The 27,571-nt window shown below is 43.5% G+C and overlaps 1 protein-coding gene across 9 annotated transcripts in view; it reads left to right on the forward strand.

Annotated features, from left to right (window-relative positions):
- Window positions 1-27,571, forward strand: part of TEAD1 (TEA domain transcription factor 1) — a 266,377-nt gene that overhangs the window by 75,168 nt on the left and 163,638 nt on the right. For all 9 annotated transcript variants that reach the window (XM_060104071.1, XM_060104068.1, XM_060104069.1 and 6 more), the window contains one exon: window positions 9,780-10,035. In XM_060104071.1, coding sequence (XP_059960054.1) covers window positions 9,879-10,035 — 157 coding nt within the window. In that variant the 5' untranslated portion in view covers window positions 9,780-9,878. The remainder of the gene's footprint in view (window positions 1-9,779; window positions 10,036-27,571) is intronic.

The following is a 27,571-nucleotide window of genomic DNA, read 5'->3' on the forward strand; positions in this document are numbered from 1 at the left end:
GCCCTTGTTCACCTGAGAGACAGAATCAGCTCCTATTTCTGTGCTCCAACAGCACTTAGTTCATTCCTCTTTTGACATATTATATTCATACACGTGTTCATTCATTTATTCACCCGTGGGTTCATTATTTTAGGCACCCTTTGGGTCATTATTTTGGGGGAGCATTAACTGTGTGCCAGACCTTCATTAAATGCCAAGGACAGGAAAATGATTAAAGGCATGGACCTAAGCCTTAAAGATCTCACAAACTCACAGGGTTGACAGCCACAGAGACAGATCATTCCTGTGCAGTGAGTGAGAGGGTTCATTTGTCCTGCGGAGCGAAGGTGCTTTCTGCAGGAACATGGTGAGAGTGGCTTCCCAGCGAGTGGCTTGAAGTCTTGAAGGATAATTAACCTACTTCTCTGTCTCCCTGCTGGAAGGGTGCTCCTTGAGGGCAGGGAGAGGAGCATGTTTATTTCCTCTCTCTAGTGCCTGGCACATGGGTGGGGAGACATGGGGTGGGGGGTTTCAATAAATCTTCTATCATATTGAATTGAAACAGATAATAAAAAGAAAACAGAAATCATTTCCCCTTTGTGATTCTGCCTTGTCCTGTTTCAGAATGAATTTAAGGCAGCTTGCAAAGCTGTAAAAGAGCACAAATTAAAAAGCAGGGAAAGAAGGAAGAAAAAGAAGAGGATTGAGGTAGGGACCTAAAAAAGTGGGTTTGAGAATGAAACCAAACTTGCCGACCATATAACCGCCGTGCTTTCTCTGAGGGGCCTGCCAGTGGGGCTTAGTGCTCTTTGGCAGCAAGTGAGGAAGCCTAGTTGGGTGAACACGAGGTGAAAAACACGTGGTGTTTTGTTGGTTATCGAACTTTCCATTGGGACCTTTGTAAAGAGCAATCTGTGTAATGTGATGAAGGACATACTCAACTTCTTGGAGCACATCCAGTGACTAATTCATGGGATGTTTCTGGGTATGCTGATGGTATCACGTAAAAGCATAATTCAATAAAAGCAGTTTATCCAGAGCTCCTGGAATACACTTTCTCTAAGATAACTGTGGAATCACTATGGGACTGGAACAGATAGTTCTACCTGCTGTTCTGTCTGTCCCTCTTTTTTTATCCAGTGTCCTAATGCTACATGCCACTGCCCTCGGTCCTAGAGGTCACACAAGCTCTGTTTCTGCTCCCAAGGAGTTTTATGATCATGTGTTGGGACTCAGAAAATACTCACGTATGATATGGGATCAGTATCTCTATGATCAGACGCATTAGAAATGGGTATTTAAAGTAAGATGGGCCAGACCAACACTCACACAAAAATGTAAACATATGATTTGTGATGGTTGAAAGGATGGAAAGGAACAAAATTTGTCATCCTGCTTTGGTTACCCTAAGTTGGTTACCCTAAGTTGGCAGGAAAGAGGAGTTTTTTCCTTCTGGGCACGTTGGAGCCTAAATTTTGGATTCTCTGATATGGTGATGATGATAGTCACATGGATCCATTAGGTCTTTAGAGAGCATTTGAATGCCGCTGTATCCAGTTGAAGACCCAGAGCAGAGCTTGGACCTCACACTTCAGCACTTTCAAATGCCATCTTTTTCCAGTTTTCCTTGTCGATTGGCTTATGACCCAAGCAGAAGTCAGCTCTGGATTTACCTGTTGCTGCTTTCACCCAGCATGCTGTGTAATAATCCAGGGTAGATGGAGGCATGGCCAGAATGGGGGAAGCATCCTAAATAGTAGAAACTGGAGAAGGCAACCCAGGACCGTTTCTCTGTGTAGAGTGGAGAGGGCCACTCCTAATGCAGCAGAATTAGGATTCCACATCAGCCAAAGGAGCTGCATCCGGGCAGGTCAACTGCTGGGACTTGGAGTCAGTCCAGAGCCAACAACATATCATTAAGTTGGCCAGCAATGAGCTGTGTAACATTGAGTGAGTCTCCACCAGCTTTTGTAAGAAGGATGATGCCCCAGGCATGACCTACAGACTTGCCACCTAGGGAACAGCACCTTGATTGCATGAGGCCCATTTGTTTGGCATTCCTTCTGGCCTGGGGCTGAGATACACTCTTTTGCAATGCTTGTCTTAGTGTCTGACCAAACGCAGCATATGTGTTTATCTGATGTGTTGGTAGCTTTTAAAATATGAACTGTCAGGATGTCCCTGGTGGTCCAGTAGTTAAGACTCCGTGCTTCTACTCTAGGGGGCACAGGTTTGATCCCTGGTTGGGGAACTAAGATCCTACGTGCCGCACGGTGTGGCCAAAAATAAAAAATAAAAAAAGTAAAACTGGAGCTTCCCTGATGGCACAGTGGTTAGGAATCCACCTGCCAGCACAGGGTACACGGGTTCAAGCCCTGGTCCGGGAGGATCCCACATGCCGTGGAGCAACTAAGCCCATGTGCCACAACTACTGAGCCTGAGCTCTAGAGCCCATGAGCCACAACTATGAGCCTAAGTGCCACAACTACTGACGCCCGCACACCTAGAGCCCATGCTCTGCAACAAAAGAAGCCACCACAATGAGAAGCCCGCGCACTGCAACGAAGAGTGGGCCCCGCTTGCCGCAACTGGGGAGAGCCTGCGCGCAGCAACGAAGACAGCCAAAAATAAATAAATTTTTAAAAAAGTAAAATAATATATGAGCTGTCTACTTTTGATTTTTAATCTGTACTCATTGTCATGTAAAATGCTGAGGCATCATGATAGTCTGGTGAATCTCACCACCTAAGAAAGTAACATTACCCATGACTTAGTGACTAAGGAGTATTTTTTTTCTGGTATTTGTTTTCTGTGTTTAAGCATTAGGATTGGGGAGTCTACTTGAAATGTGTGTTCACTCTACAGACCTTTTGGAATGGAGGAGTTAGTTTGGGGGGGTTTCTTTGACTTATTCCTGGGAAAGGGCTTAGGAATGTTCCTTTTGAAATGCTACTTACTGCTAACTCTTGTGGCATTTTTTTCTTTTTTCCCTCTTAGAGCATTAAAGAAGCTTCTGTTTCTGGCTTTGAAACGTGTTTCCCAAGGTTAAACAACCCACCTTCCAGGGATCCATGACTTGGGCTACAGGTCATGTCATCCAGCTTACGCTCCCCTTACAGGTGCACTGTCTTGATAGCAAGTCTTCTCTTGGAATGGTCAGATGGCATAGATTGCCTGGACCTGAGTGTATGGCCTTGTCTTTTTGAAGGAGCCTACTGATGAAGGAGAGCAGTGATTAAGCTTGCCTAGTGGTGGTAAAGAGGAAAGGAAAAGACAGGAATTTCTATTCTTAATGGCTAACACATTCATTAAGGGGATGGGGAAGGTGATTCCCTCAAAGGCTGGTAATACAGAACCGCATGGCATGAAATCAATCAGAGCCTTTCTCGAGCTGTCACCTGGGCAAGTACTTGGAGCTGATGGAGCGGAGAATTAATCAGGGAATCTCAGGAGGGTAACACTAAGACCTCTGATGGGGTGCTCAGCATCGGGGTCTTGGTGAAGAGGTATTGGCTTGTTGATGGATCCTGTTGATATAGAAGTGATTTTCGAAAATGAGAAGGAGTAATTATCTGCTCCTTCCTGCTGAAATTAGAGGGAACCTATTGGCAACTGGAGTGTATGACACTAAGGCTCACTGGCTGATACTGACTACACGACAGACGTTCCGTCTCTGGAGACTGCCTTCAAAACCAGGCTGCCGATCCTCACCTGTATTTCTCAGGCCACTTGTTAGCAAGTTTGGCTGGTGTCTGAAATGGTAGGAAAATAACAGCTCTCCCCATTTACATATGCAAAAGCGATGAACCATCATTAGTGTCTGACATTCCTCCCAAGTACCCAGGGAGGTGAGTCAGTATCATAACTATTCATTAGGAATTAATTAGACTGTGCTTCATGGTGTCAGTTGTGGACAGAGCTGAGAATTCAGCACTGCCTACATTCTCTCCCTTTCGAATCCAGCCTCCAGCACACTGTCTAGTGAGGATGTAGTTTGAGTCCGGTATTCCCATGGAATGTGCATTCTATCTGGAGCAATGACTATTAAGCATATATGACTTCGGTCAACTTATTTAGGCCTCTGGACCTCATAAGGTAGGAATAATACCCAGTGCGGGCAGTGCAGTTACTAAATACGATCCTGTAGGTTAGCAATCCCCAACCTTTTCGGCATTAGGGACCAGTTTCGTGGAAGACAGTTTTTCCACGGACGGGGGTGGGGCGGTTATGGTTCAGTCGGTAATGCGAGCGGTGGGGAGCGATGGGGAGCGGAAGATGAAGCTTTGCTTTCTCGCCGGCTGCTCACTTCCTGCTCTGCGGCCCAGTTCCTAACAGGCTGTGGACTGGTACTGGTATGTGGCCCGGGGGTTGGGGACCCCTGTCCTAGAAGACCCAAACCATATTTGTCCCTTTAACACAAAGGGCTCTTGGTTGTCTGTAATCGTGATTAATAAATAAGAGGTTGAATCAGACAGCTAACTCTTGGTTATCCAAACTGTGCTTGGCATAAGTCTGTCCTCTTACATCTTCCTGGTTTGCTGATTCCCTTTGGGGCTCTTATTATTCATTAGAACCTTGGCCAGAGTCAGGGTGAGGAATGGGAAAGGAGGTGAAACTCTGACCCTTCTCATGGAAAGCTTGGGTGATAAGTTCAGTCATGTTGTTATCAAAGAATGTTCACATCATTTGCTTGTTGGTTCATTTTTTCTTTTTCTGAATATTTATTATGCCAAGTACTGTGCTAGCACAGGGGATACCTATGGTGACTGTAGTAGTCCTTGCCCTCAAGGACATTGGGATGTGGATGGGGGGAGTGATAACAAACCAACTTAATCTAAGATCTCTTATAGGTAGTCTTTGGAAACACAGGCGATGAATGATGAAGTTGGTTTCCTTCAGTGTTAACGGTGGAAACTGAGGCACATGGCGGGTACTGTGTGGTCCAGGGTTACTCAGGTAGAGGCAGAGTCCTAACTTGCAGTCCATCTCTTTTCTTGTTGCCTCACAGAGTATGAAGATATTGGCTAAAATAAGCTTTATGGATTTTTTTTTTTTAGATCCTCACGTTCAGTGACATTTCCCTAATCATGAGGGTTAGTTAAAACTAATACTTTTATTTAAGAGCTCTTAAATCACCAGTAAGTGGGTGAGACGCTTACATTATGAGAGACCCACAGGAATTAATATGAAGGGAGCAGCGATTCCTGTGTTCTGTGCCATACCCCTTGTGCATAAGTCCCTTGGATAGAGTTGGTGTCAGAAGCACCTGCATTGACCATCTAACCTCCTTCTTCCCCTAGACTTTAAAATCAAAATATGTACTGGTTGAATACTATGTGTGTGTGTGTGTGTGTGTGTGTGTGTGTATACACACACACACACACATATATATGTATGTATAATTTTCATCACATAAGATGTCATTCCAATGTGCTCATGTTACCTGTCTTGAAATGTAAATGGGTAATCCTGAAAGAATGATTCATTTAGGGAGTGTGGCTATTAGCAGGAATGTTTGGGTCACTGGTAACATTTCTTTTTGGAGTTTATTCCAGTGTGGCTGGGAAGAGTTTCAGGAAAAAAGGAGGTTTTAGAAAAGTGTTAATGATGGAAACTGAGGCACATGGGGGCTACATGATATATAGTACATTTTCAACCAACAACATTTTCCCTTCTCTTTTTTGTTTTAGGCATTCATTTAGATTTAGGGTTATTCCCCTCAATGAAACTTCCCAGAAGAATATGAAAACTATTGATTGTGTGCATTATAAGTGCAGGCGTTTGTTACCAATTTAAATTTTCCATTTAGGCATCTGAAGACCTTAAGGAAGAGGATCCTTTAAACTTAGTTCCCAAAGGGAACCATTAGGGAAGCTCCTTCATTTCTTTACCATCCCATTATCAGTAGGTGTTTGGGCATCACAAGGTCCATACCACTGTCTAGGGATGATGGACTTGAAAACGTCATCTGTTCATGGTTTTTCAGATGATAGAGCACCTTCATTCATTATCTCACTAAATCTTTATGGAAACTCCATGGGGTAGAGTCCCTCCACTACTTAATGGTTTTTCTGCACTGGGATTGCATTTAATTTATTATTTTCATTTTATAAATTAAAACCTGAGCCTCTAGAGATTACCTAATCTAGTCTGGGCTGCGTGGCTAATGGGTGAGACAGGTTTGGAATCCAGATCAGTTTGAACCTTAATACCATCCCCCCCTCCCCCACATTACCCCCCACCCCCACCCCCCCTGCCCCACACTACTGTGTTCTTCATTTACTGAAGTGAGTGAAAGTTGGCTCCCTTGCTCAAAGGATGTATGAGGAGGTGGGGACGTCAACTCTGCAGGCACAGATATTCTATGCGTATATCACTTGATTAGATCTTATTGTTGGTAATAAGCAGGTGCTTGTTATTGTACATTCAGAACCCAGGTAGATTGGGTGGTAGTTAACTAATTCCACACATTTTTAGGATGCTCCTAATGTGTGGCTGATTCTCTCAGAGCCACTAGATACAAGAATGGTTTCCAGGATGAGGTGAATTTTGAGCTGGGCTGGAAGGGAACTGAGGGATGGAATTTGGTATCCAGTACAGGGAGCTTTTCTCAGCCAGTCCTAGTCTTGTGATTGGAAACTCTACCCATACAGGGCCTCATCTTACAATTGGGTTGTAAAACCAAGGACCTGTAGAAGTCTGTGGATTATGTATCTGGTAGCTTCTGGGGCTTGTGTCCTGGCCCTTGTCCAGAGTAGGTAATTCCATCCTGCTGAGCTCCAGTTCACCAAATGCAAGAGCCTGGACACGGAGTTCTTCTTCCCTTTGCAATAAATGAATAAAAACATGGGAGCATTTAGAGCAGCGCCTGTGCTTCCTAAGTGGATGGATCAGTTGATGCTAGTTAATATTGCATTCCCCAACAACCAACGAGTTGTGACCCTTAGCTTTAGAGGTAACTTGAAGGGGTTGTCTGCAAGACTCTGCTGCCTGTCTTATAAGGCCATCTACCACTTGTTGAACTAACAGGAAATTTTTCCTTATGTTGAGCCATAATCTTCTTTGGAACGTCTACAAAACAGGTCTGACACCCTCCCTGTGTGTAACACCTTCAGAAGTTGTTTGGTGTCTGAGGACATTAAGCTTGGCAGTTTTGATTCAGAAAGATCTTACCAGTTTTGAGCCACTGGCTAAGGCTAAAAATAATGGAATTTAATAGAATAGATATAAATTCCTGATTTTAGCTGCTAACCCAATTGATCAAGAGTCGGGATTCAGGAACAGCACTTGGAGAGTGGGAGCTTAGAAGTTTTATGGATCCTAAGTCCACCTCTGAGTGTCATTTATTGAAGGTTGTGACAAACTGGGCTGGGCAAGAGGGATGATGTGAATTGTGTCTAGTCTTGAACACGGTCAGGAGACTGTGGGCTGCTCTGGTCATACCTAAATGGGTGTCTTGGGGGAGATTTGCTTCCCCAAGGCATGGATAGACCTCAAGGCTGAATGATTAGAAGTTAACAAGGAGATGGGTTTTAGCCTAATAGATGGAAGAATTTCAACTTGTTAGTACAAAGGAGGTGATACTGGGAAGGTAATGGGTTCTTTGTTATTGTTATTGGTGATGTTCATGCATAGACTGAATGACCAGTTAATGAGATGTGTCCGAGGGGACCTCAGCTATTGAATTAGGGTTGTTGTGTTTTGGTCTGGAGACTCTGAGGCTTTCAATTATATGGTAATTTTTTTTTAGTCAAATAAAGTTCCCCTGGTCCCCTGGATTCCATCCCTCTACCATAGTGGTTGAGCGCTGGACACAGTTTAATCTTAAAATGTGGCTCTCTGGAGTGAAGTCTTACTGCTGTGAGCTGCCTGGAGCTGAGGAACTGGCCTGTGTTTCTGTATGTGTCTGGTTTTGTGTGTTTTGTTTTGTTTTGTTTAGTTTTGGGGTAAGGTGGAGAGGGAGAAGGTGAACGGCTAGTCACTACTCAAAGAGTTCACACGTATTCTTACAATTTCTCTAATAAACCTCTTTGGAGCTAGACTCTAGGGTAGTGTGCAGTTCAGCTTGGATTTTATAAGACTCTTAGATCCCAACCAAGAAAAAAAATGTAATAATTTGAGAATTCAAAGGCCCACACTGCAGGCATTGTAGAGTTCATCTGGGGGTCAGTCACAAAACCCTTTCTTGTGGCATAATTTATATCTTTAACATTTGGCAGTTTTTAAAGTCCTGTGTCAGTGTACATGTGTTGGTAAGAAGTAGTAAATATTTTGCTGACAAGTTCTTTGAAAGATGGATCAGTGGCAGCGTTCAAAGGCAGATAACCTGAGTGTTTCCTTTATCCAGGTGCTGCCAAATCTAAAAAGCTGTCAGGATACGGAGCCAAAAGCACCGGTTGGTTATACCATTTATTGTGTAATGTTCCTGTGCCTCAGACTTTCTGCACCTGGGATCTGTAGATATACACAGTGGGGGAAGGCAGGGGGAAAGGGTTCAGTTGGGAGAGAGAAGGAAAGGGCTGGCTCTCCAAGGTGCCGGCTCTCAGAGGTGACTGCCCTGGGATACAGAGCAGTGCCTGGTACCTAGTAGGGCTGCCCGCATCTGCTTCCCTCCTGGCCGCCTTTGTTGTAATGTTGCATGCACTTGAGGGCGGCGGAAGGGGGTGGAATGGTGGTCGTGCTAAGCTCTCCCTACTCAGGCCCTGCTCCTCCCCTCTTCTGATCAATCCCCAGGAGGAATTCTTATCCCCTTTTTGGGGAAGGCTTTGAATGAATGATCTGATGCCTTTTCAACAAAGGCGTATTGATATGTTAGTGTGCAGACAGCAAGGGGTACTGGATTAGATCATTTTCACATTGGTGTTTGTGCCAGTTTGACATTTGTTTGGAATGCTTATCCCTTTATGACCATAGGTTACATGCATAATTTAAGGGGAATAAATCTTTGAGAAAGATTTCTTTTGGTTCTGTAATCTTTAGTGCTACAGAAAAATAAACGAAAGCCTCCCCCACAGTTTTCCTGTGATCAGGAATTCCAAGGAGGCTACCAGATGAAGTGCCTCATGTGGGTGTGAAACATTTCTTCAGATGTGCTGGCCACTTGTAGTTGTTGCAGGGAAGGCAGGAATTGGGGACAACTTGGTTCCAGCTTCAGGGTGACAATCTAGAAGCTGAGAGTGGCAAAGTGACCTGACTTGTACAGTGTAAAAAGCCCTGCGGATAAATGCTGTATAGTAGCAGGTCCAGGTTTGCTGGCATTGCTGTTTGTAGAATGAGTATTTGTGATAAAATAATCTGCCTCCTTCTGTCTGCCATTCTGCCGCCATCTTGCATCTTGGCGACCCCAGTGACAAATTCTGGGATGGTTTGACATTTTAGAGTTATCATGCTAATTGCCACAGTAAGGTAGATGCCTTTTGTTTTACTTTATTTTCTTTTAAACAACTTGTTCTGCTCTGGAGATTTGATTATCATCGAGCAAAGTGCTCCTGGTAGATAGTAGGTACTTAGCAAATTTTGCATGATTCATTGTGAACTTGCAATTCAGAGTGAGTACTATTCTCAGATGAAAATTTCCTATCATCTGTGAAGATTATCCAGCTTCTGCCTGTTGTTTTCTTTCTGTTCCTAACGTGATACATAGGAACAGAAGACACTTGGATCTCAAAATTCCATATTCTCTCCTAGGAGTTATTCTCCAAGCAAAGCTGGTGACTGAAAAGTCTGCAGGAGAACCAGCAAGAGCAGTATGTTGATGGTTACCGTGTCCTTATCATACTATCTTTTGATTTCTCTCTTAGGTTTATTTTCTTGAAAAGGCTCCAGGCTTCGGCTTGGAAAATCCAACCGCCAAAATTGAGCCCAGCAGCTGGAGCGGCAGTGAGAGCCCTGCCGAAAACATGGAAAGGATGAGTGACTCTGCAGATAAGCCCATTGACAATGATGCAGAAGGGGTCTGGAGCCCCGACATTGAGCAGAGCTTTCAGGAAGCCTTGGCTATCTATCCACCATGTGGGAGGAGGAAAATCATCTTATCAGATGAAGGCAAGATGTATGGTAAGTGATTTGAAATGCTCCTTTGAAATGCTGCAACCTGCTTTTGTGGTAAGGGTCAACGTAGCTAGCCTTCTACTGAGATCCATTGCTTGTATTGGGTTGAATGATCTTTGTACAATTTTAGTTGGCCATCCAAGGGACTGAATCTCAACTGAAGAGGAGAGTCACTAAAGGACCACTGGGAAATCATTCCCTGAAGTTTCTTCTTCTTCTTCATATCCAAAGCTCTCGAGGACCAGATGGGAATAGAGGTAGTTGCAGTGGCATATGCAGACACCAAACGTGGGGACTAATTCTTCTGAATGCACGCCCCATCAAAAGAAAGTGCTGCTGCTTAGCTCCAGATAACTGACTGGAGCCCCGTAGAAATGGGGCCTTGTGCTGCCAAATCTAGCAAGATAGATGTTTATATATGAAATGTACTCAGTTTTAAAAGCCAGCTTTTTTTTTTTTTTTTTTTTAAAACACAACCCTGTATAGGCCATATAAAACATGCCCAGGGACTTGATCAGACCTTTGAACCACCAGTTTGCTGCGTTGTTGCCAATTTGCAGTTGAAAGGCCAGACAAGGCACTGACCCCCAGGCTACTCTGACCAGTCTCCCTTTCCACAAGGGGACCCCTCACAGTGCATTCAAAACTCCAAGAGCATGCAAGAGGGTGAGACCAGTTGACCAGATGGCTGGGGATGCCAAAGGTGGCAGCAAGCACCCATCCACTAGTCTGGGGCTTGCACACTGGGTTTGGACCTTCCCTGCACCTGCTGTAAAGGCTTCCAGCTGCTGACCTGTACCTTCTGCCCGCTTACCTTTTGGGAAGCAGATGGCAGGTGGTTGCATATACATTCTGCTTGTCTAATTGGGCACGTTAAGTTGACAGTTTGCACTGTGGCTGAGTCTAAAGAGATGCAAACAAATAACCTAAACTCAAAGAGAACTGGCTCAGCAGCCTACCGGAGGTTGTTAACTTATCATGGGAGTGATCTATTTCTAAATAATTTGAAAGCTTTTCCATAATAGGGTGTTGTACCTTTAATACCGCACCTCCTCTATCAGGAGCCGTAGGAGGCTGCAGCTCAAACTAGCACCCACTGCTGAGGAGAAAGCTGCCACCAGCTGTGCCCCCCACCCTGCCCTACCCCTCTCCAATTTGGATGATGTAATGGAAACAAGGAAAATTTTGCTTTCTGCAGCATTAGAGTCTCTCTCTCTTGGCCAGTCGGTGTCACACACACAGGAGAGAGAGAGAACGTAAACCTTCAGTATTTGTTTTATGTTCTCACGTGATCCTTCGTAGCCAAAGAAGCTTCTTCGTGTCTGGTGAAATGGACTCAAGATGAAACATCTCAGCTGCTGTGGGTAGAAAGTTTCAGGGTCTTCGATTTTCTGTGTGCTTGTATCTTTCCTGGGCTTCCCTTCCTTAGCCTGGCTATTTGCTTTCAGGGTCTTGTTTTCATACCTAAAAATACAACTTCCCCATTTTAAAGGCAGAGAAAAGCACTTTAATCTTTGAGCCTTCTTTGAAGCTGATTTTATTAGGAGTAGTGAAGGTGGCTTCGGGCCATTCTACCTTGTACCAACACCCATTTGTTTACCCAGAAATTGTTTTAATCTAAGATACTGGCCTAGTGTTGGACATGCTGGTTGGGAAGAACTACTGCTTTTCATTTCTCACTGGGAATACTGGGACAGGAGCTGTCCCTTTAGGAAGCAGGTTTTTGGGCTAGGAATAAGAACATAATTCAAAGCCAGAGTTATTCTTTTCAACTCCAGTTTTGTTTTTTTCCATTGATTTTACTTTTTCGGTGGCAGCCGTGGTAGATTGAACTAATTTTTTTGTGAAAATAATTTGTGAAAGAACTCTTGTTGGTAATTGGGGTCAAAGGCAGCAGACTAGGAAAAAGAATTGTGAGAAGCTTTGGATTTGAGCTGTCTACCCACAGTGAACTTGAACAGTCCTACCCTTGGTGTGTGTCTGAGTTTTCTTCCCTGTACAAAACGAGGGTAAAGTAGATGATATCCGTGGTCCTTGGGGCGTATATATTGTATGATGCTGGATTTTGTGACTTGTACTTCAGTAAGAGTGATCAGTCTGTTGACAAATGTGGCGCTGGTTGTGGAGCATGTCTTTAATACTGAAAGTAATCAGATTCTGAGTGCTTCCTGAGAGCGTGTGTTCTTGACGCATGGATTCTTTTTCTCCTGAAATCCACGTTACATTTATTGACTGTGTTGGTGACCAACCTGATTTAAAATTGGGCAGTCGTTTTGAGCGAGTAGCATTAGGAATTACAACTGCAAGGTCACGTGTCCTGGTTAGGGGTGCAAGAGATGGATTTGCTGCAGTGACCCTGAAGCCACCCCCATGTCTAGGCCACTGCCTTGGGGAGAAAACATCCCCTTCAACTCCCTCTCTTTGGCCAGCGTGGAGGGGCTTTGCTTCTACTGCTGCTTTGGAAGGGAAACATGGTGGTTCTCAGGGCTATGGGAAATGGAGACTGGATCCCTTCAGAGAAGCTAGCCCAGGTACCTGAGAGCTGCGTGGGACCTGCCTGTAACTTTGAGGGCGAGAGAAGGTTGATTTGGGAGCCTCCACAGTGAGGCCCCAGCCACTCGGGAATTGAGTCATGTGAGCAGTGTGGGACCAGAGCTACTGTTCCTTGGCTTCCGGCCTGTTCCCCATCTTACCACACGTGGATCAGGATACAAACCAGACCAGGAGTTGAGGTTTCTGAAGGTCCTAAGAGCATGCTTTTTCTCTTAAGCATTTTGGACATGAAAACATTGAAAGCGTTTTGGATTCCATGGAGTAAAATCAAAATAATTTAATGCCTTCTAGTGAGATACCAAGTTTTTGACTTGAGGGGGTTATTCTGGCATTTCTGAGCATCTGTAGAGTATTGTGATGTCACTAATCCTGAACCCTTGGAGAAGCAAAGTCAAGTGCAGTGCTGATTTATTTTGGTATTGAAATCTCCTCCGTGGTTGACAGTAGGGCAAATGCAATCTTACAGAGGGGGAAAATGGAAAGCTCTCTTTACATTGAGGTTTGGGCCATTAGAAAAGATGGCTTAATTTTCCCTATGCTACCTGGGTCGGTGGAGAGGCTGAGCCTTTATGTGGTTGGTCTCCATGTGGACAGATTATTTCTGCCTGCAGTACCCTATGGGTAGGCAGTTGTTCTTAGGGATTATTAGAAGGTGGATGAGACTTCTTTGACTGTTCTTAAGAGGTTGCAAGCTCACTCCCTCTCTTCTCTGTGTTTTCTTTTTCCTTTCTTTTTCTTATTTTTACATAGCCGTGTGTCTCTTTCTCTGGTAGATAGCTGTGGAGAAGACAGCAGGAGGACAAGATGGCAGAGATGTTCTTGATCAGCAGAGTTGTCTGGAATTGAATTTCACAGGAGCAGGTCACAGCTTAAAACAAGACAGAACAAAACAGTGAATCATGGGAATGTCTGGATGTGTTTTCTGTTGCACTTGAAAACCCTAGTCAGGCAGTGTGGTCAAATATCTCTCATAATCAAGCTGGGGACCGGAGCTAACATTCACTGGCTGCTTGCCTCAGAGACACGCAGTGTAGCACCTTAAATTTTGAACTTTGGAATTGATATGAAGCCTGGCCCTACCTCTTCTAGACATCAGACTCCGGGCAAGTTGCTTTTCCTCTCTGTGCCTCCATTTCTTCAACTGCAAGAGAGATTTAGATAGATCTTCCTTCACAGGATTGTTATAAGAATTAAATGAACTTGTGGTTTGGGATCCCCCTACCACGTTTGAACAGTGTCTGGCATACAGTGAGAGTTAATCAGTGTTTCTGAAGTGAAAATAAAGAAGTGCTCTCTGCCAATAGCTGGGTTAAAGGCTTTACATAAAACTTCCGTCTCATGCTCACAACATCATTTTGAGGTGGGTATTGTGATTCCCACTTTATAGATGAGGAAACTGAGTCTAAAAGGGATAAAGTGGCTTGTGCATGACCAGTATAAATGGTATATAGCTGGATGCTTTCAAAACCAGCTCTGTCTGACTCCCAAACCCGGACTCTTTCCACTGTGCTTTCATTCCTTCTGGAGGTCATTATAAGTGAATTCAACAAGTCAGCATTGAGAGTACCGCCTGTATTCCAGCCCCGTACTAGGGGTTGTCAGGGATACAGCAGGGAGCCAGACAGACAGTCCCTGCCCTCATGGAGCCATCACAAGTTCATTTGCAGGAAGCACTGACCTGAGGTTAGGGCTGTGTGCCAGAGCTTTCTGGGAAGTCTGAGACCCCTTTGAAGATGTTCACCTTCCACTTAGCCTTTTGAAGCCTGTTCTTGGCCACCAGTGTCCAGGGCACCTGGCCCAATGCTGGCAGGAAGAAAGCTTCTCAAATATCGCAGCGGGGAGGATCCTAGATCATAAGGCTGGCCTTGGTGGTGGCCAGAAAGATGTCTGGAAGATTCTGGTGCCCTAGGATCCTACAGGCAGCTTGGGCAGAGCAATTGCTGGACAATTGCTTTCTCCTTTTATGAGCAGATATCTTCAGGGTCCTTGCTTAGGAGAGCTCCAGGGGTGCCCCCACTTTCTTGCTGGGTTGCCAGGCCTACTGGTCAGCCCTAGAGAGCTGAGTTGTGAGGCATAGAAAAGAAGAGGAGGAAGGTATCTCTGGGCCAGTCCTCCCTGGCTGGTCTTCCCCAATTGCTGACCTGAGCCCTCCCAGCCAGGGGAGCACAGGAGTCAGACTTGCCTCTTTTGCTTACTTCATAGAAGTACAAGATAGAGGAGAGAGGGGGCTGCTTCAGTGAGGTGGTGGCAGAACTGACAAGGGGACATCAGAAGGAGCGCACACAAGCAGGCACAAGTGTGCGCCAGTTAATCAGTGCAGGCAAAGTGGCTGACATCTGAGGTCCCCATGCTCCTCCTGCTCTGAAGAACTGGTCAAGGCAATGCAGAGTCGTCCCTTTGTAAGACAGGGTACTTTCACATCATTACTATGGGGACCAGGAAGGTGATATACCTCTGTGGAGGCCCCAGAAGCCCTGATGTGGAAATGGCTGTAGAGTCTGAGCCTTGTAGGATCTCCAGGCCTTGGGAGAGTGAGCCTTGGGGCCTGAGTTGAACTTGTTCTTCCCAGTTCTCTATCTGAACGTCATGTGGCATCTTTGATTTCCTCTTTCTGTCTTGCCTGTGATTTGGGATATTATTTCAAGTGAATTTGCTAGAAATGTGAAGGACAAAGTGCTGTGCCGTTAGAACAGGCTAGAAGCTCTGTAAGGCAGGGGCCCCACCCTGTCTTGCTGGACAGAGAAGGTATCAGTGATGTATGCTGAATATATGCATGTGTGAGTTATTATTTAAAGAGAGGTGAGTAGGTAAACCTCTGAGTCCCGAGAGGAGCTGGCTAGAAAGGAAGGGAGAAAACAGAAAAAAGAGAGAGAGAGAGAGAGAGAGAGAGAGAGAGAGAGAGAGAGAGAGAGAGAGAGAGAAAGGTGTGTTGGTATATTTAATGGTCTTCCTAGACTGAGAAGGAAGAAATACTGGTTTTTGCTCTGTGTGTTGGCAAATGTTAGTTCAAGAGGTAGGAAGGATTTCTACCCACATAGGCACAGCAGCAGAACAAGGGTTAATTCTGGGATCCTCAGAACACATGAGTAATGGGGGATTTTGAAATAGTTTGGTTCCTGTGAGAATGGCAAAGCCAACGTCATCAGAGTTTGGACTGGGAAGTTTAACGTAGTGGGGGTCTGACCTACAAAGGTTTATGCGCAAGGTGTGAGCCCTTGTGCAATCCAGGTAAAAAATAGCTAATTAGGATGGCTCAAGAACTGGTCATAAGGGAGAAAAAAAAAATAAGAGAGAGAATGTTAAATTATTACCAAGTTGGAAACTTATCGCTTTTCAACAGCTTTCTGTGGCAATGGATGAGCACTGGGATTCGGGAAGACATGGATTCGTGAGTCATTCAGTGAGGGCCTGTACTGTGCTTCGACTGTGAGTGGGGACTACAGATGTAAAATAATTAAGAAAGCTGACCTGTTTGACCACTTACTGTGTGCTAGGCACTTTCTCATTGCTTTAGAATGCGTTGTCTTGTTTATTCCTCAGAACAACCCAATGATGTAGGTTACCCTGACCATTCCTGTTTTATAGCTGAGGAAGCTGAGGCCCACCAAGGTCAAGTTACTTGCTCAAGGCCACAGTAAATAAGTCGTAGAGTTGACATTTGAAAGTCAGCTTGATACAACAAGCCAGTTAAGACAACTAACTACAATATTGACATGGAAGGAAGTATATTCTGTACTAGAGATACATACGGCTCAGTGGTAGGGCAGTAGAATGTATGATTGTTTATGATTGGGGAATGCGCATGTCTATATTTGAAAATGCAAAAGGCTGGAAGAGTCAGAGTCTGAGGCAGATGTAGGTGAACTAGCTTTCAATGGGAAAAGGCCACTTAGTGTTTTTTGTTTTTTTTAATTAAAAAAAATTTTTTTTGCTTTTAAACTTACTTTGGATTACAGAACCCCTTTGAGAATCTATAGAAAATTGTGGATCTCTTCTCCAAAAAAATGCATGCTTGTGCACAGTTATAGAATTGTTGCATATAACTTCAAGGGATTTCTGAAGCCTAGGTTCACGTTGGCTACTGTGGGGAGAGAGAGAAGGGGAAGGGCATTCAGGCCTAAGGGAGCAGCATGATAAAGGCACAGAGTCCTGAAAGGACCCAGCTCTGGTGCCCTTGGAAATGAGGGTGTATCCTGGAGGGGGATGGCAGATGAACCTAGAAATGTGGGCTGGCACTGCATTGTGGAGGGCCTCGAGTGCTATGCCATGGTGTCCGGTGCTCATCCTGGGGACAGAGGGAAGCCATTGCATGTTTTCAGGAGAGGTCATGTGACTCAGCCTGGGTTTGACAAAGCCAACTCTGAAGACGTGAAGAGAACTTAGATGACTATTGCAGTAGGCCAGTGGGAGAGGCTGAGCCTAAACTACGGTACTGATGGTGCTGGCAGAGAAGTTTCAGAGGTCGAACCAACAGAATTAGCTGACCAGATGCGATTTATGAAAGAGAAGATAGAGTTGAAGATGATTCCAGGGTTCTGCTTCTGGGTGATGGGGAGGACGATGGGACTATCAAATGGATGGGGAGTGGGGACAAGAGAAGCAGTTTGTAGAGAGGAGAGGAATGAGGAGTTGAATTTTGTTATGTGCCGGAGGTGTACTGGGTGGCCATCCAGATGAGGGTGATCTGTGGTGTTTGGAAATTCCTGCTTGGAGCTCAGGCAAGTTGGAGTTGCAGGGGTAGTTTGGGGGCTCATCAGCAGAGAAGGGATGAGAATGGGGAATATGCGCAGGCTCATGTTTATTGTGGTGAAATGGGCATGGATTTTAAATGGAGTGTCTGTATTTGTGGGAGAGTAAAAAGATTGCCTTTTTAAGAAAAAAGGCACTTGAGAACCCATCAGTGGTTCCCAAGTCTGACCATCATCAGCAGAAGCACTTGAGAAGCTTAAAACAAGAGACATAACAAAAACAGACTCAAACCAGTTGAATCAGAATCTCTGAGAGTGTGGTCTGGGAATCTGTGTTTTTAAAAGCTCCCTGAGTAATTTGGGTGATCAGCCAGGTTTGAGAGCCACTGGGCTAAGCTACAGCCTGGGTCCAAGAGGACAGGGCCACATTTTTAGAGTTGGTAAAAGAAACAAATGAGGAGGGAATGAGACTGACATTTGGAACAGTCCTTACAAAGTTTGGGTTCAGGAGATGAGCTACATTATTCAGTTTATGCCCCCTGTGTACGGAGAGGGAACATTATCATAGCCCAGATTTGCCATGTACAGGAAGAGCCATGAAGTACTATCTTAAAGGGCATAAAAAGTTAAAGGAAGACTTATTTTAGGACAGGGGAGAGAGTTGGCCATTTGGTTAATAGGGGAGAAAATATATGTAATTGAGGATATATATGATGGAATAGAACCAGGAAGAGACTTTAAAAGGAGTAGGGCTTCTTTTACTCTGATGCATAATGGCAGGAGAAGGGTCCAGGTAGAGGGCCCAGGGAGGGCATAGTGATTCCTTTCTTCAGATGAGAAGTAAGGCCATGTGAGCTGAGGTGGCTTATGGGCTTTTGAAAAATAGAGCAAGCTTAGTAGAGACACTGTAGGGGAATGGGATATGGACTGATGGGGGTGAGTAAAAGAATTGCTGAGCAGTGGAAGGAGGGCCTGAGAGAAGTTGGAGAACATTACTTTCTTCTTTTAATTGAAATTTTTATTGAGATAATTGTAGATTCACATGCAATTGTAAGAAATAATACGAAGATCCTTTGTACACTTTGCCCACTTCCCCCCAGTGGTTACATTTTGCAAAGCTGTAGTATAATATCATAATGAGGATATTAATGTTGATATAATCCACTGATCTTACTCAGATTTCCCCAGTTCTACTTGTACTCATTTGTGAATGAGTGTGTGTATGTGTGTGTGTGTTTTATTAAGTTCTGTACAATGTTATCACCTGTGTAGGTTTGTGTATCCACACCGTAATGATACAAAACAGTTCCAACACCACAGGGATCCCCAGGGTTGCCCTTTTATAACCATACCCAATGCTGTCCTGCTTCTCCTGACTTTACCCCTAACTCTGAGCAACCATTAGTTATTCTCTGTTTCTAAAATGTTGTCGTTTCAAACATGTTATCCAGTGAAATCATACTGTATGTAACCTTTTGGGATTGGCCTTTTCCCATTCATCGTAATTCCCTGGAGATTCATCCAGGTTGTGTGTGTATCAGTAGTTTGTTCCTTTGATTGTTGAGTGGTTCCCTAGTGTGTATGTGCCACAGTGTATTTACCCATTCACCTGTTCAAGGGTATCTGGGTTGATTCTAGTTTTTGGCTATTACAAATAAAGCTGCTATGACCATTTATATACAGGTTTTTGTGTGAACATAAGTTTTCATTTCAGTGGGATAAATGCATTGCTGGGTCGAATGGTAGTTGTGCCTTCAGTTTTTTTTTTTTTTTTTTTTTTTTTTTTTAACTGCTCAAGTGTTCTTCAGAGCAGCTGTACCATTTTACATTCTCACTTGCAATCTAGGTTCTCTTCATCCTCACCAGCATTTGGTGGTATCACTGTTGTTTGTTTTAGCCATTCTGATAGGTGTGTGGTGATATCCCATGTGGTTTTAAATTTCATTTCCCTAATGACTAATGATGTGGAACATCTTTTCATGTGCTTATTTGCCATCTGTATATTCTCTTCAGTGAAATGTCTTTTCATGTCTGTTGTCCCTTTTTTGTTGGATTATTTATATTTTTACTGTTGAGTTTTGGGAGTTCTTTATTTTAGATATGAGTCCCTTGTCAGATATGTGGTTTGCAAATATATTCTCCTTGTCTGTAGCCTATCTTTCCATCTTCCTCACATGGGCTTCCACAGAGTAAAAGTTTTAAATTTTGATGAGATCCAATGGATTAATTTTCCTTTTTGTGCATTGTACTTTTCGTGTCAAGTCTAAGAACTCATTGCCTAGCCCTGGATCCTGAAGATTTTCGTCTGTGTTTTGTTCTGAAAGGTTTCTGGTTTTATGTTTTACATTTAAGTCTATGATCTGTTTTGAATTAATTTTTGTACAAGGTGGAGAATGTTACTTTTGGGGGAACCCACTGGCATTATTATGTGATATATATATTTTTTTCTGCCAGGGGATTATTGGTTTATCCATATTTTGACAATGTCAAGGCTTGGGACCTGAGACACCAAGGTACTAGTGAGTGCATGCTTGCACCAGTCTAGGTAGGGACAGGGACAAGGTGAAGCTGGAGGGGCTGGCAGGTCATGACACGTGTTGCTCAGAGGCTGTGCACACGTAGGAGAGGTGGCGGGACAGGAGGCTGTGGTTATGCACAGGAGAGGAAGCATCTGAGATTAGAGGTGGCGAGATTTCAAGTGACGAGTTTCAAGGTGTGGCCGCAAATGTGGTCAACTGATATGAATGTGGGTGGTGGCCACTGGAGGCTCGGAAGTAAGACATGGTGAGGCTCATCAGCATTGATTGGATCATACGTTGACGTTGAAGTCCACAGCAGTGAACTGTGAATTTGCAAATAAACCTACCAAAGTAACCAGTTAGTAGGGGGATTTCTTTGAGGAGGACATGACCCCATGGATATGAATGGGAAGAGTTTGATATTGATATGAATGGCATGGGCCTAGTAAAGAACAGGTGGCAGAACAGTCTGGCAAAAGGAACATTGGGGTCACAAGAAATTGCTAACATTCTCTGCCTTCCTCCTTCAAAATTCTTTGGCTGCCCTAAAACTATACCTATTTGCGATGTATCTATGCCCTGTTGCCATCATCTGTAGAATGAGGCGAGGAAATCAACATATTTCTCCATACCTCTCAGCAATGTTGAGAGAAAATGCAATTATGTATGGGAAAGTATTTTGAGCTGAATTCTAAAAATACTACTTTTCTGAGGTTAAGCCCCCCTGTTCATGGCACATTAGAAAGGTAGAAAAGGATATTTTGGAGCAGTCACTCAGGATTAAGTTGCCTAGCCTAGGTAGAGGGGTGTTTGGTTAAGGGAGGTACTTTGGCAGAAACATTTCAGAGTTTCTGCCAAAGAAGGTCCTGGAGAGGGGAGATCAGGGCAAACTTGACTAGGTCAGAGTCACAGCTGATGGAAGGGACCAGTGGGCAGTGGGAGCCTGTTGCCGGCAGAGGCTGGGCAGGCCCCATAGCAGTAGCTTCCACTGGACTCACGGATGTGCACGTTTTTTAGCTGCACGGCCCTGGGTTCCAACGCTGTCTCTTTCGTTTACCCCCCGCTGACTTCCATCTAGGGCTAGAGCTTCAGTTCCCCTCTCTGTAGCATTTCACTTGAGAGTGTGTCTTAATTTCTTAATACCATTGTTATTTAAATGTATCACATTCCTTTGGTAGTAAGTGTTTAAAGTGGTCATTTTACAAATTATTGTTATTATGATAGTGTTTTGCTGATCTCTGTAGCAGAGGGCCTATCCTAGAGAACACTCAACTCGGTAAATTAAAACATATAAATATGCTATGTGGTTAAGATCATAGAAAAAAATCTGAAGGAATTTACAACATGAATAGCGGTTGCTGCAGGCGGATGGGTTTATGGGGAACTCTGTGTCTATTATATATTTCTGTACTAATGGAGTTCTGTTAAATAGTGAACATATGTTACTTTTGGAATTAGAGGGGAAAATAATTACATAGTTTATTTTTTCCTCTGATTCTGTGTAAGAAATACTCATTAAAGAAAAATGTGGAAAATGCCAAGAATGAGAAACAAGTCATATCATCCAGGTCAACATTGGTGTGATGTTCACCAGGGGTTAAGTTGGTGGGGGGGGGCACTGCAAGGTCCTGGTGGGCAGGAGAGTGGTGCTGGGAGAGGAGCTGGTGCCAACAAGCTGTTCCTTCCATGGGTTCGTGGCCGAGGCACCGATCTGGGGAGACAGGTGGTTAGAGAGTGGTGGTGCTGGGGCCAGGAAGCAGGGCAGGGTGTTCTTATTACACATTTTAGGACATTGGTCCAGGAGTTCGACAGGTGCCCAGTCAGTTGGACCTGTCAGTCAGCTGTCCAGACTAACAGTGGCATTATTCTGATGTTCATGTACTGTGGTAAAATGGTGATGGGAGAGAGAGAGGAAAGCGTTCAAATCCATTCTTCCAGTGTCCACATGTTCACAGCAAGCTGCTACACCAGAATGAACAGGATCCACATCTTTGCCGAGCCAATATTAATCGTTTAACTTGTACTTTAGGGTGGACATGCTTTATTTCTGGAGGGTTGCGGGCCTGTCTTTTAAAAAATGTCGGTAGTCTTTTTGATGACCATGTTATTCTTTGTAACAGATTCCTGGCAGATAATCTTGTACTTGCATTGCCTTTAGGCAGAGGTGGGTGGATTTTAGAGTATGAAAACACTCTGGAAACTTCACAGAGTGCTATAAATTCTCATTTGATTATAATCATTTGATTCAATCACGGGTATATTTCATTTACTTGATATTTACCTGCTATGCCTTCACTGCAGATTATTCCGTCTGCCCGCCTTTCTTCTCTCAAATGCTTCAATTCCAGGTAAATAATAAAATCAAATCGTTCTTCAAAGCCCGTACGGATATTATTTCTTTAAAGCCTCTTCCTGTTTCAGATATACGCCCTCTCCTTTCTACCCTTTTAGAATACAGTCTGGAAAGGTGTGACAGTGAAATTTCCTGCCTGGGACACTTAATTTATTTAAAAAAATTTTATGTAGTGTTGCAGTGTTCCCCCTCTACAGGCGGTGAAATTGGTCATTAGCTGAAAAAAAAATTTCCATAGACACTGTTCTTTTTACAATAGCTGGAGGAACTTTTTAGGCTACCTTAAAAGCAAGTGCTCTGGGGGAAATGTAATTGATCACCCCAAAGCTTTGCAGCATCCGGGGTAACTTTGAACGTATGTTAATAAGCTGAGTTTTCTCCCCCCGCATCCCCAGCCATTTACAAAAGTCCTTTCCTCACTCTGTGCTTGCCGTCTTCCCTGGGTCTGCCTCTGTGCACTGGGACTTGCTTGCTATTGTGTTGAGACGGGCTTTGGCAACTGTCTCTTAGATGAATGGTTCTATTACAAACACAGTAGCTTCCGTGACAGCTTAGAGGAGATTGTTGTTTATGACTGCTTTTATGGAGAGGGGTTTGGTGCACATTAATGTCCTGATAAAGACATTTGTACCTATAAAGTAGCCACAGCCTTAAACATACTTGATTGTGAATAAGGTATCGGGGCTGATGACATGCCAGATGTTAGGTATCGGATTGCATGTTTATTCAACTGTTGCTGCAGTCTCTGTACTCGGGTGTGCCTTTGTGTTTGCTGTCTCACAGCAACACACAGACTGCAATGGCGATATGATCCTGATTATGGAAGATGCTGTTTGGGTTACTTGGATCCTAAGCCGCGTGTATTAGGAAGCATTCTCTCAGTCCCCGTGTGTCCTGAGACAGCGGTCACGAGCAGTTGTTAGGTGAAGGGAATTGCCAGGTGGGATGACCAAATGCATTGGGATAGGGGCCTTTTGAGATGGACGAATCTTAGTCAGGCCTGAACTGACCAGAGCAGGCATTGTGACAGGGATTAATAATAATAACGGTATTTATCTAGTGCTTGCAGTGTGCCAGGTACTGTTCTAAACAATTAACATCAACTCATTTAAGCCTCCTTACAAATCAATAGCTATTATTATTATTCCCATGTTACAGATGAGGAAACCAAGGCCTAAAAGGTTCAGTAAATTGCCCAGGATCATATAACTAAGAACTCCTGGAGCCAGGATGTGAATCCCCATCAGTTTGGCTCCATCGCCTGAACTCTTCACCACCATCTTCTGCTGCCTCTGAGTTGTGACAGGATGGGAACCTGAGGTTCTCTGGACTGTGCCCCTACATTGCTGCCTTGCTGTGTGGAAGAGAGTTTTGGTTCCAAGTAAACAACGAAAAAGGGAGTAATGGGCTTTGCTGGTGTCTGGGACACTCTTTTTTTTTTTTTTTTTTTTTTTTCTTTTTGCGATATGCGGGCCTCTCACTGTTGTGGCCTCTCCCGTTGCGGAGCACAGGCTCCGGATGCGCAGGCCCAGCGGCCATGGCTCACGGGCCCAGCCGCTCCGCGGCATATGGGATCCTCCCAGACCGGGGCACGAACCCGTATCCCCTGCATCGGCAGGCGGACTCTTAACCACTGCGCCACCAGGGAGGCCCTGTCTGGGACACTCTTCATCCTGTTTTCTGCCTGGTAAACTCCTACTGGTCCTTCAAGACCAGTAGGAGTAGAAAATACTCCCCCCTCTCTGAAACCTTCCTTAGTCTCCACAGGCAGAGCTAGTTGCTCCCTCCTTTGTGTTTCCATAGCATGTTATTTGACCACCTTTCAGAGAGCTTTTCAGACTCTTTTTTTTTTTTAACATCTTTATTGGAGTATAATTGCTTTACATTGTTGTGTTAATTTATGCTGTATAACAAAGTGAATCAGCTATACATATACAAATATCCCCTCCCTCTGGTGTCTCCCTCCCACCCTCCCTATCCCAGCCCTCTAGGTGGTCACAAAGCACTGAGCTCTTGTCCCTGTGCTATGCAGCTGCTTCCCACTAGTTATCTGTTTTACATTTGGTAGTGTATATATGTCCATGCCACTCTCTCACTTCATCCCAGTTTACCCTCCCCCCTCCCCGTGTCCTCAAGTCCATTCTCTACCTCTGCGTCTTCATTCCTGTCCTTCCCCTAGGTTCTTCAGAACCATTTTTTTTTTTTTTTTAAGATTCCATGTAAGTGTGTTAGCATACAGTATTTGTTTTTCTCTTTCTGGCTTACTTCACTCTGGATGACAGACTCTATCTAGGTTCATCCACCTCACTACAAATAACTCAGTTTCATTTCTTTTTATGGCTGAGTAATATTCCATTGTATATATGTGCCACATCTTCTTTATCCATTCACCTCAGACTCATTTTTAATGTGTGTGTCTGTATCTCCAGCCCCTAGCGTAGTGCCTGGCACACATTAGGCCTTCAAAAAATGTTTGGATTAGTGAAAGTTGCTGGTGATAATACTTTCATCTTTTTTCTCTATAAGGTGTTCTTTCCCGCATCCTTATTGTTATCACATTTACAACATTCTAAAGAAATAATGGAGGCGAGGATTATAATTTCATAGGTAAGAAGCTGAGGCACAGAGCCCATGATGTTTTCCATTAGAGCATCTTATCTTGAGGAACCTCTTGGTGAAGCAGAACTTAGTGTAGAACCATCAGCACCTCACTCCCATGTTTACACCCTTCTGTTGTAACTGTATTGACCCTGTGCCTGAAGTGTTGCGAATGAGAACAGTTTATTTTAGTTTACATTTTATGTCAGTGTCACAATGGTTTTGTCCAAATGGGACATTCAGTGACTGTCTTTATTGCTGAGCTTGATTTGGTTATTGCAGTGACTGAATCTACCCATTTCCCACCCTGATTTGATTTTTACAAGTCAGAAATTCTGTCCTTAGAAAGCTAGACTTTGACAATTATTTCTTCCTAGTATATACCTGACACAGTATGTTTGTACACTTATCTGTCTCCGAATGGAGGGTGTGTGTGTGTGTCTGTTTGTGTACATGTGCAAGTGTACATAGCTTTTTTCAGATTGACTCTGGGTTTAGTTTTAGTTGTCTGAACATTACTTCAACCACTGATTATTCTTAGATGACATTGTTGATTCTGAATGATTCACTTAAGTGGAACAATGAACCAAGTAAGCTATCACTGTGGAATTCAGAAGGATGTTAAGTTAGGGCGGGTTACTAGACCTTTGTGACCAGGTCACAAAATCTGGTTAGTATAGTTTTAACCTGCCACTAATCTAGTTAGTGTCTGGTTTGTATGGGGGCTTGTCAGTTAGCTCAAAGGAGTAAGTTCTTCATGGTGATGAAGGGCATAGGGTCAGGAGTGAGGGCTGACTGGGTTTAAATTCTGTGTCTACTATGTCACTGGATGTGTAACCATGGGCAGTTTAATATCCTTGGACCTTCATTTCCTCATCTGATAAATAGGGCAAATACGAGTGCCCATCTTACAAGTTTGATGTGAAGGTTAAATAAGATAATGTGTGAAAACGTTTTGCATGCCCAGCTCATTCTTTGAGAGCAATATTAACCCTGAAAACAAAACCAAAGACTTTATAAGAAGGCTATAGACCAAATCTCTTATGAATATAGGTGCAGAAATCCCCAAGAAAATACTTGCAAACAGAATCCTGCAACATATATAAAGGATTATACACCATGCCCAAGTGGGATCTACCCTAGGAATGCAAGGTTAGTTTAAAATTTGAAATTAGTTAATGTGTATAATACATCATATCAATAAAGAACAAAAATCACATTAACACCTCACTAGGTGCAGAAAAAGCATTTGACAAAATCCAACACCTCTTTGTGATATTAATACTCAACAAACTAGAAATAGAACTTCCTCACCTGATTAAGGGCACTTATGAAAAATCCACTGCTAACATCATACTTAAAAAGATATTCTATGTTCATGGATTGGAAGGCTTAATATTATTAAGATGGCAGTAATCACCAAATTGATCTATAGATTCATTGTAATCCCTATGAAAACCCCAGCTAACTTCTTTGTAGAAATTGACAAGCTGATCCTAAAATTCTTATGGAAATTCAGGGACCCAAAATAGTGAAAACAGTCTTGAAAAAGAAGAAACTTCTTTTTCAAGATAACTTCTAAACTTATTACAGAGCTACAATCTTATGACGATGTGGTACTAGTATCAAGTTAGGCACACACGTCAGTGGGTTAGAATCAAAAGTCCAGAAATAAACCCTCACACTTATGGTCAGTTGAGTTGCAACGAATGTATCAAGATGATTTTAAGAGGAAAACAGTAGTCTTTTCAACAGATGGTGCTGGGACTGTCGGATATCCACATGCAAAGAATGAAGTGGACCCCTTTCTCATATCATACACTATAATAACTAAAAATCCATCATAGACATAAATGTAAGAACTAAAACTATAAAACTCCAGAAGAAAACATGAGAATAAGTCTTTTTGACCTTGGGTTAGCCTTCTTGGATATAACACCAAAAGCATAAGTAATAAAAGTAAAAATAGATAAACTGATACTTTGTAAAAATTACAAACTTTTTGTAAATTGTAAACTTTTTACAAACACAATATTGTAAAGCAACTGTACTCCAATAAAATTTTTTTTTAAAGTATTAAAAAAAAAAGACAACCCAGAGAATAGGAGAAAAACTTTTTTCAGATTATAAATCTGATAAGGGACTTGTATCTAGAATGTATAAAGAACTCTTACAACTCTAATAAAAAGACAGATAACCCAATTAAAGAGTGGGCAGATGATCTAAATAGGCATTTCTTCAAAGAAGATATACAAATGGCCAATAAGCATATGCAAAGATACTCAACATCATTAGGCATCAGGGAAATGCAAATAAAAACCACAATGAGATACCACTTCATATCCACTAGGATGGCTATAGTCAAAAAGACTGGCAGGGCTTCCCTAGTGGCGCAGTGGTTGAGAGTCCGCCTGCCAATGCAGGGGACACGGGTTCGTGCCCCGGTCCGGGAAGATCCCACATGCCACAGAGCGGCTGGGCCCATGAGCCATGGCCGCTGAGCCTGCGCGTCCGGAGCCTGTGCTCCGCAATGGGAGATGCCACACAGTGAGAGGCCCGCATAGTGCAAAAAAAAAAAAAAAAGACTGGCAATAAGTGTTGGCTTGGATGTGAAGAAATGGGGACTCTTATACATGACTGGTGGAAATATAAAATGATACCACCACTTTGGAAAACAGTCTGTCAGTTCTTCAGAAGGTTCATCATAGAATTGCCATATGACCAGCAGTTCTGTTCCTAGGTATATAACTTAGAGAAGTGAGAACAGATGTCCCTACAAAAACTTGTACACTAGTATTCATAGCAACATTATTCATTAATAGCCAAAAAGT

The sequence above is a fragment of the Mesoplodon densirostris genome, chromosome 7 (genome assembly GCF_025265405.1).
Source record: "Mesoplodon densirostris isolate mMesDen1 chromosome 7, mMesDen1 primary haplotype, whole genome shotgun sequence".
NCBI classification, from domain to species: Eukaryota; Metazoa; Chordata; class Mammalia; order Artiodactyla; family Ziphiidae; genus Mesoplodon; species Mesoplodon densirostris.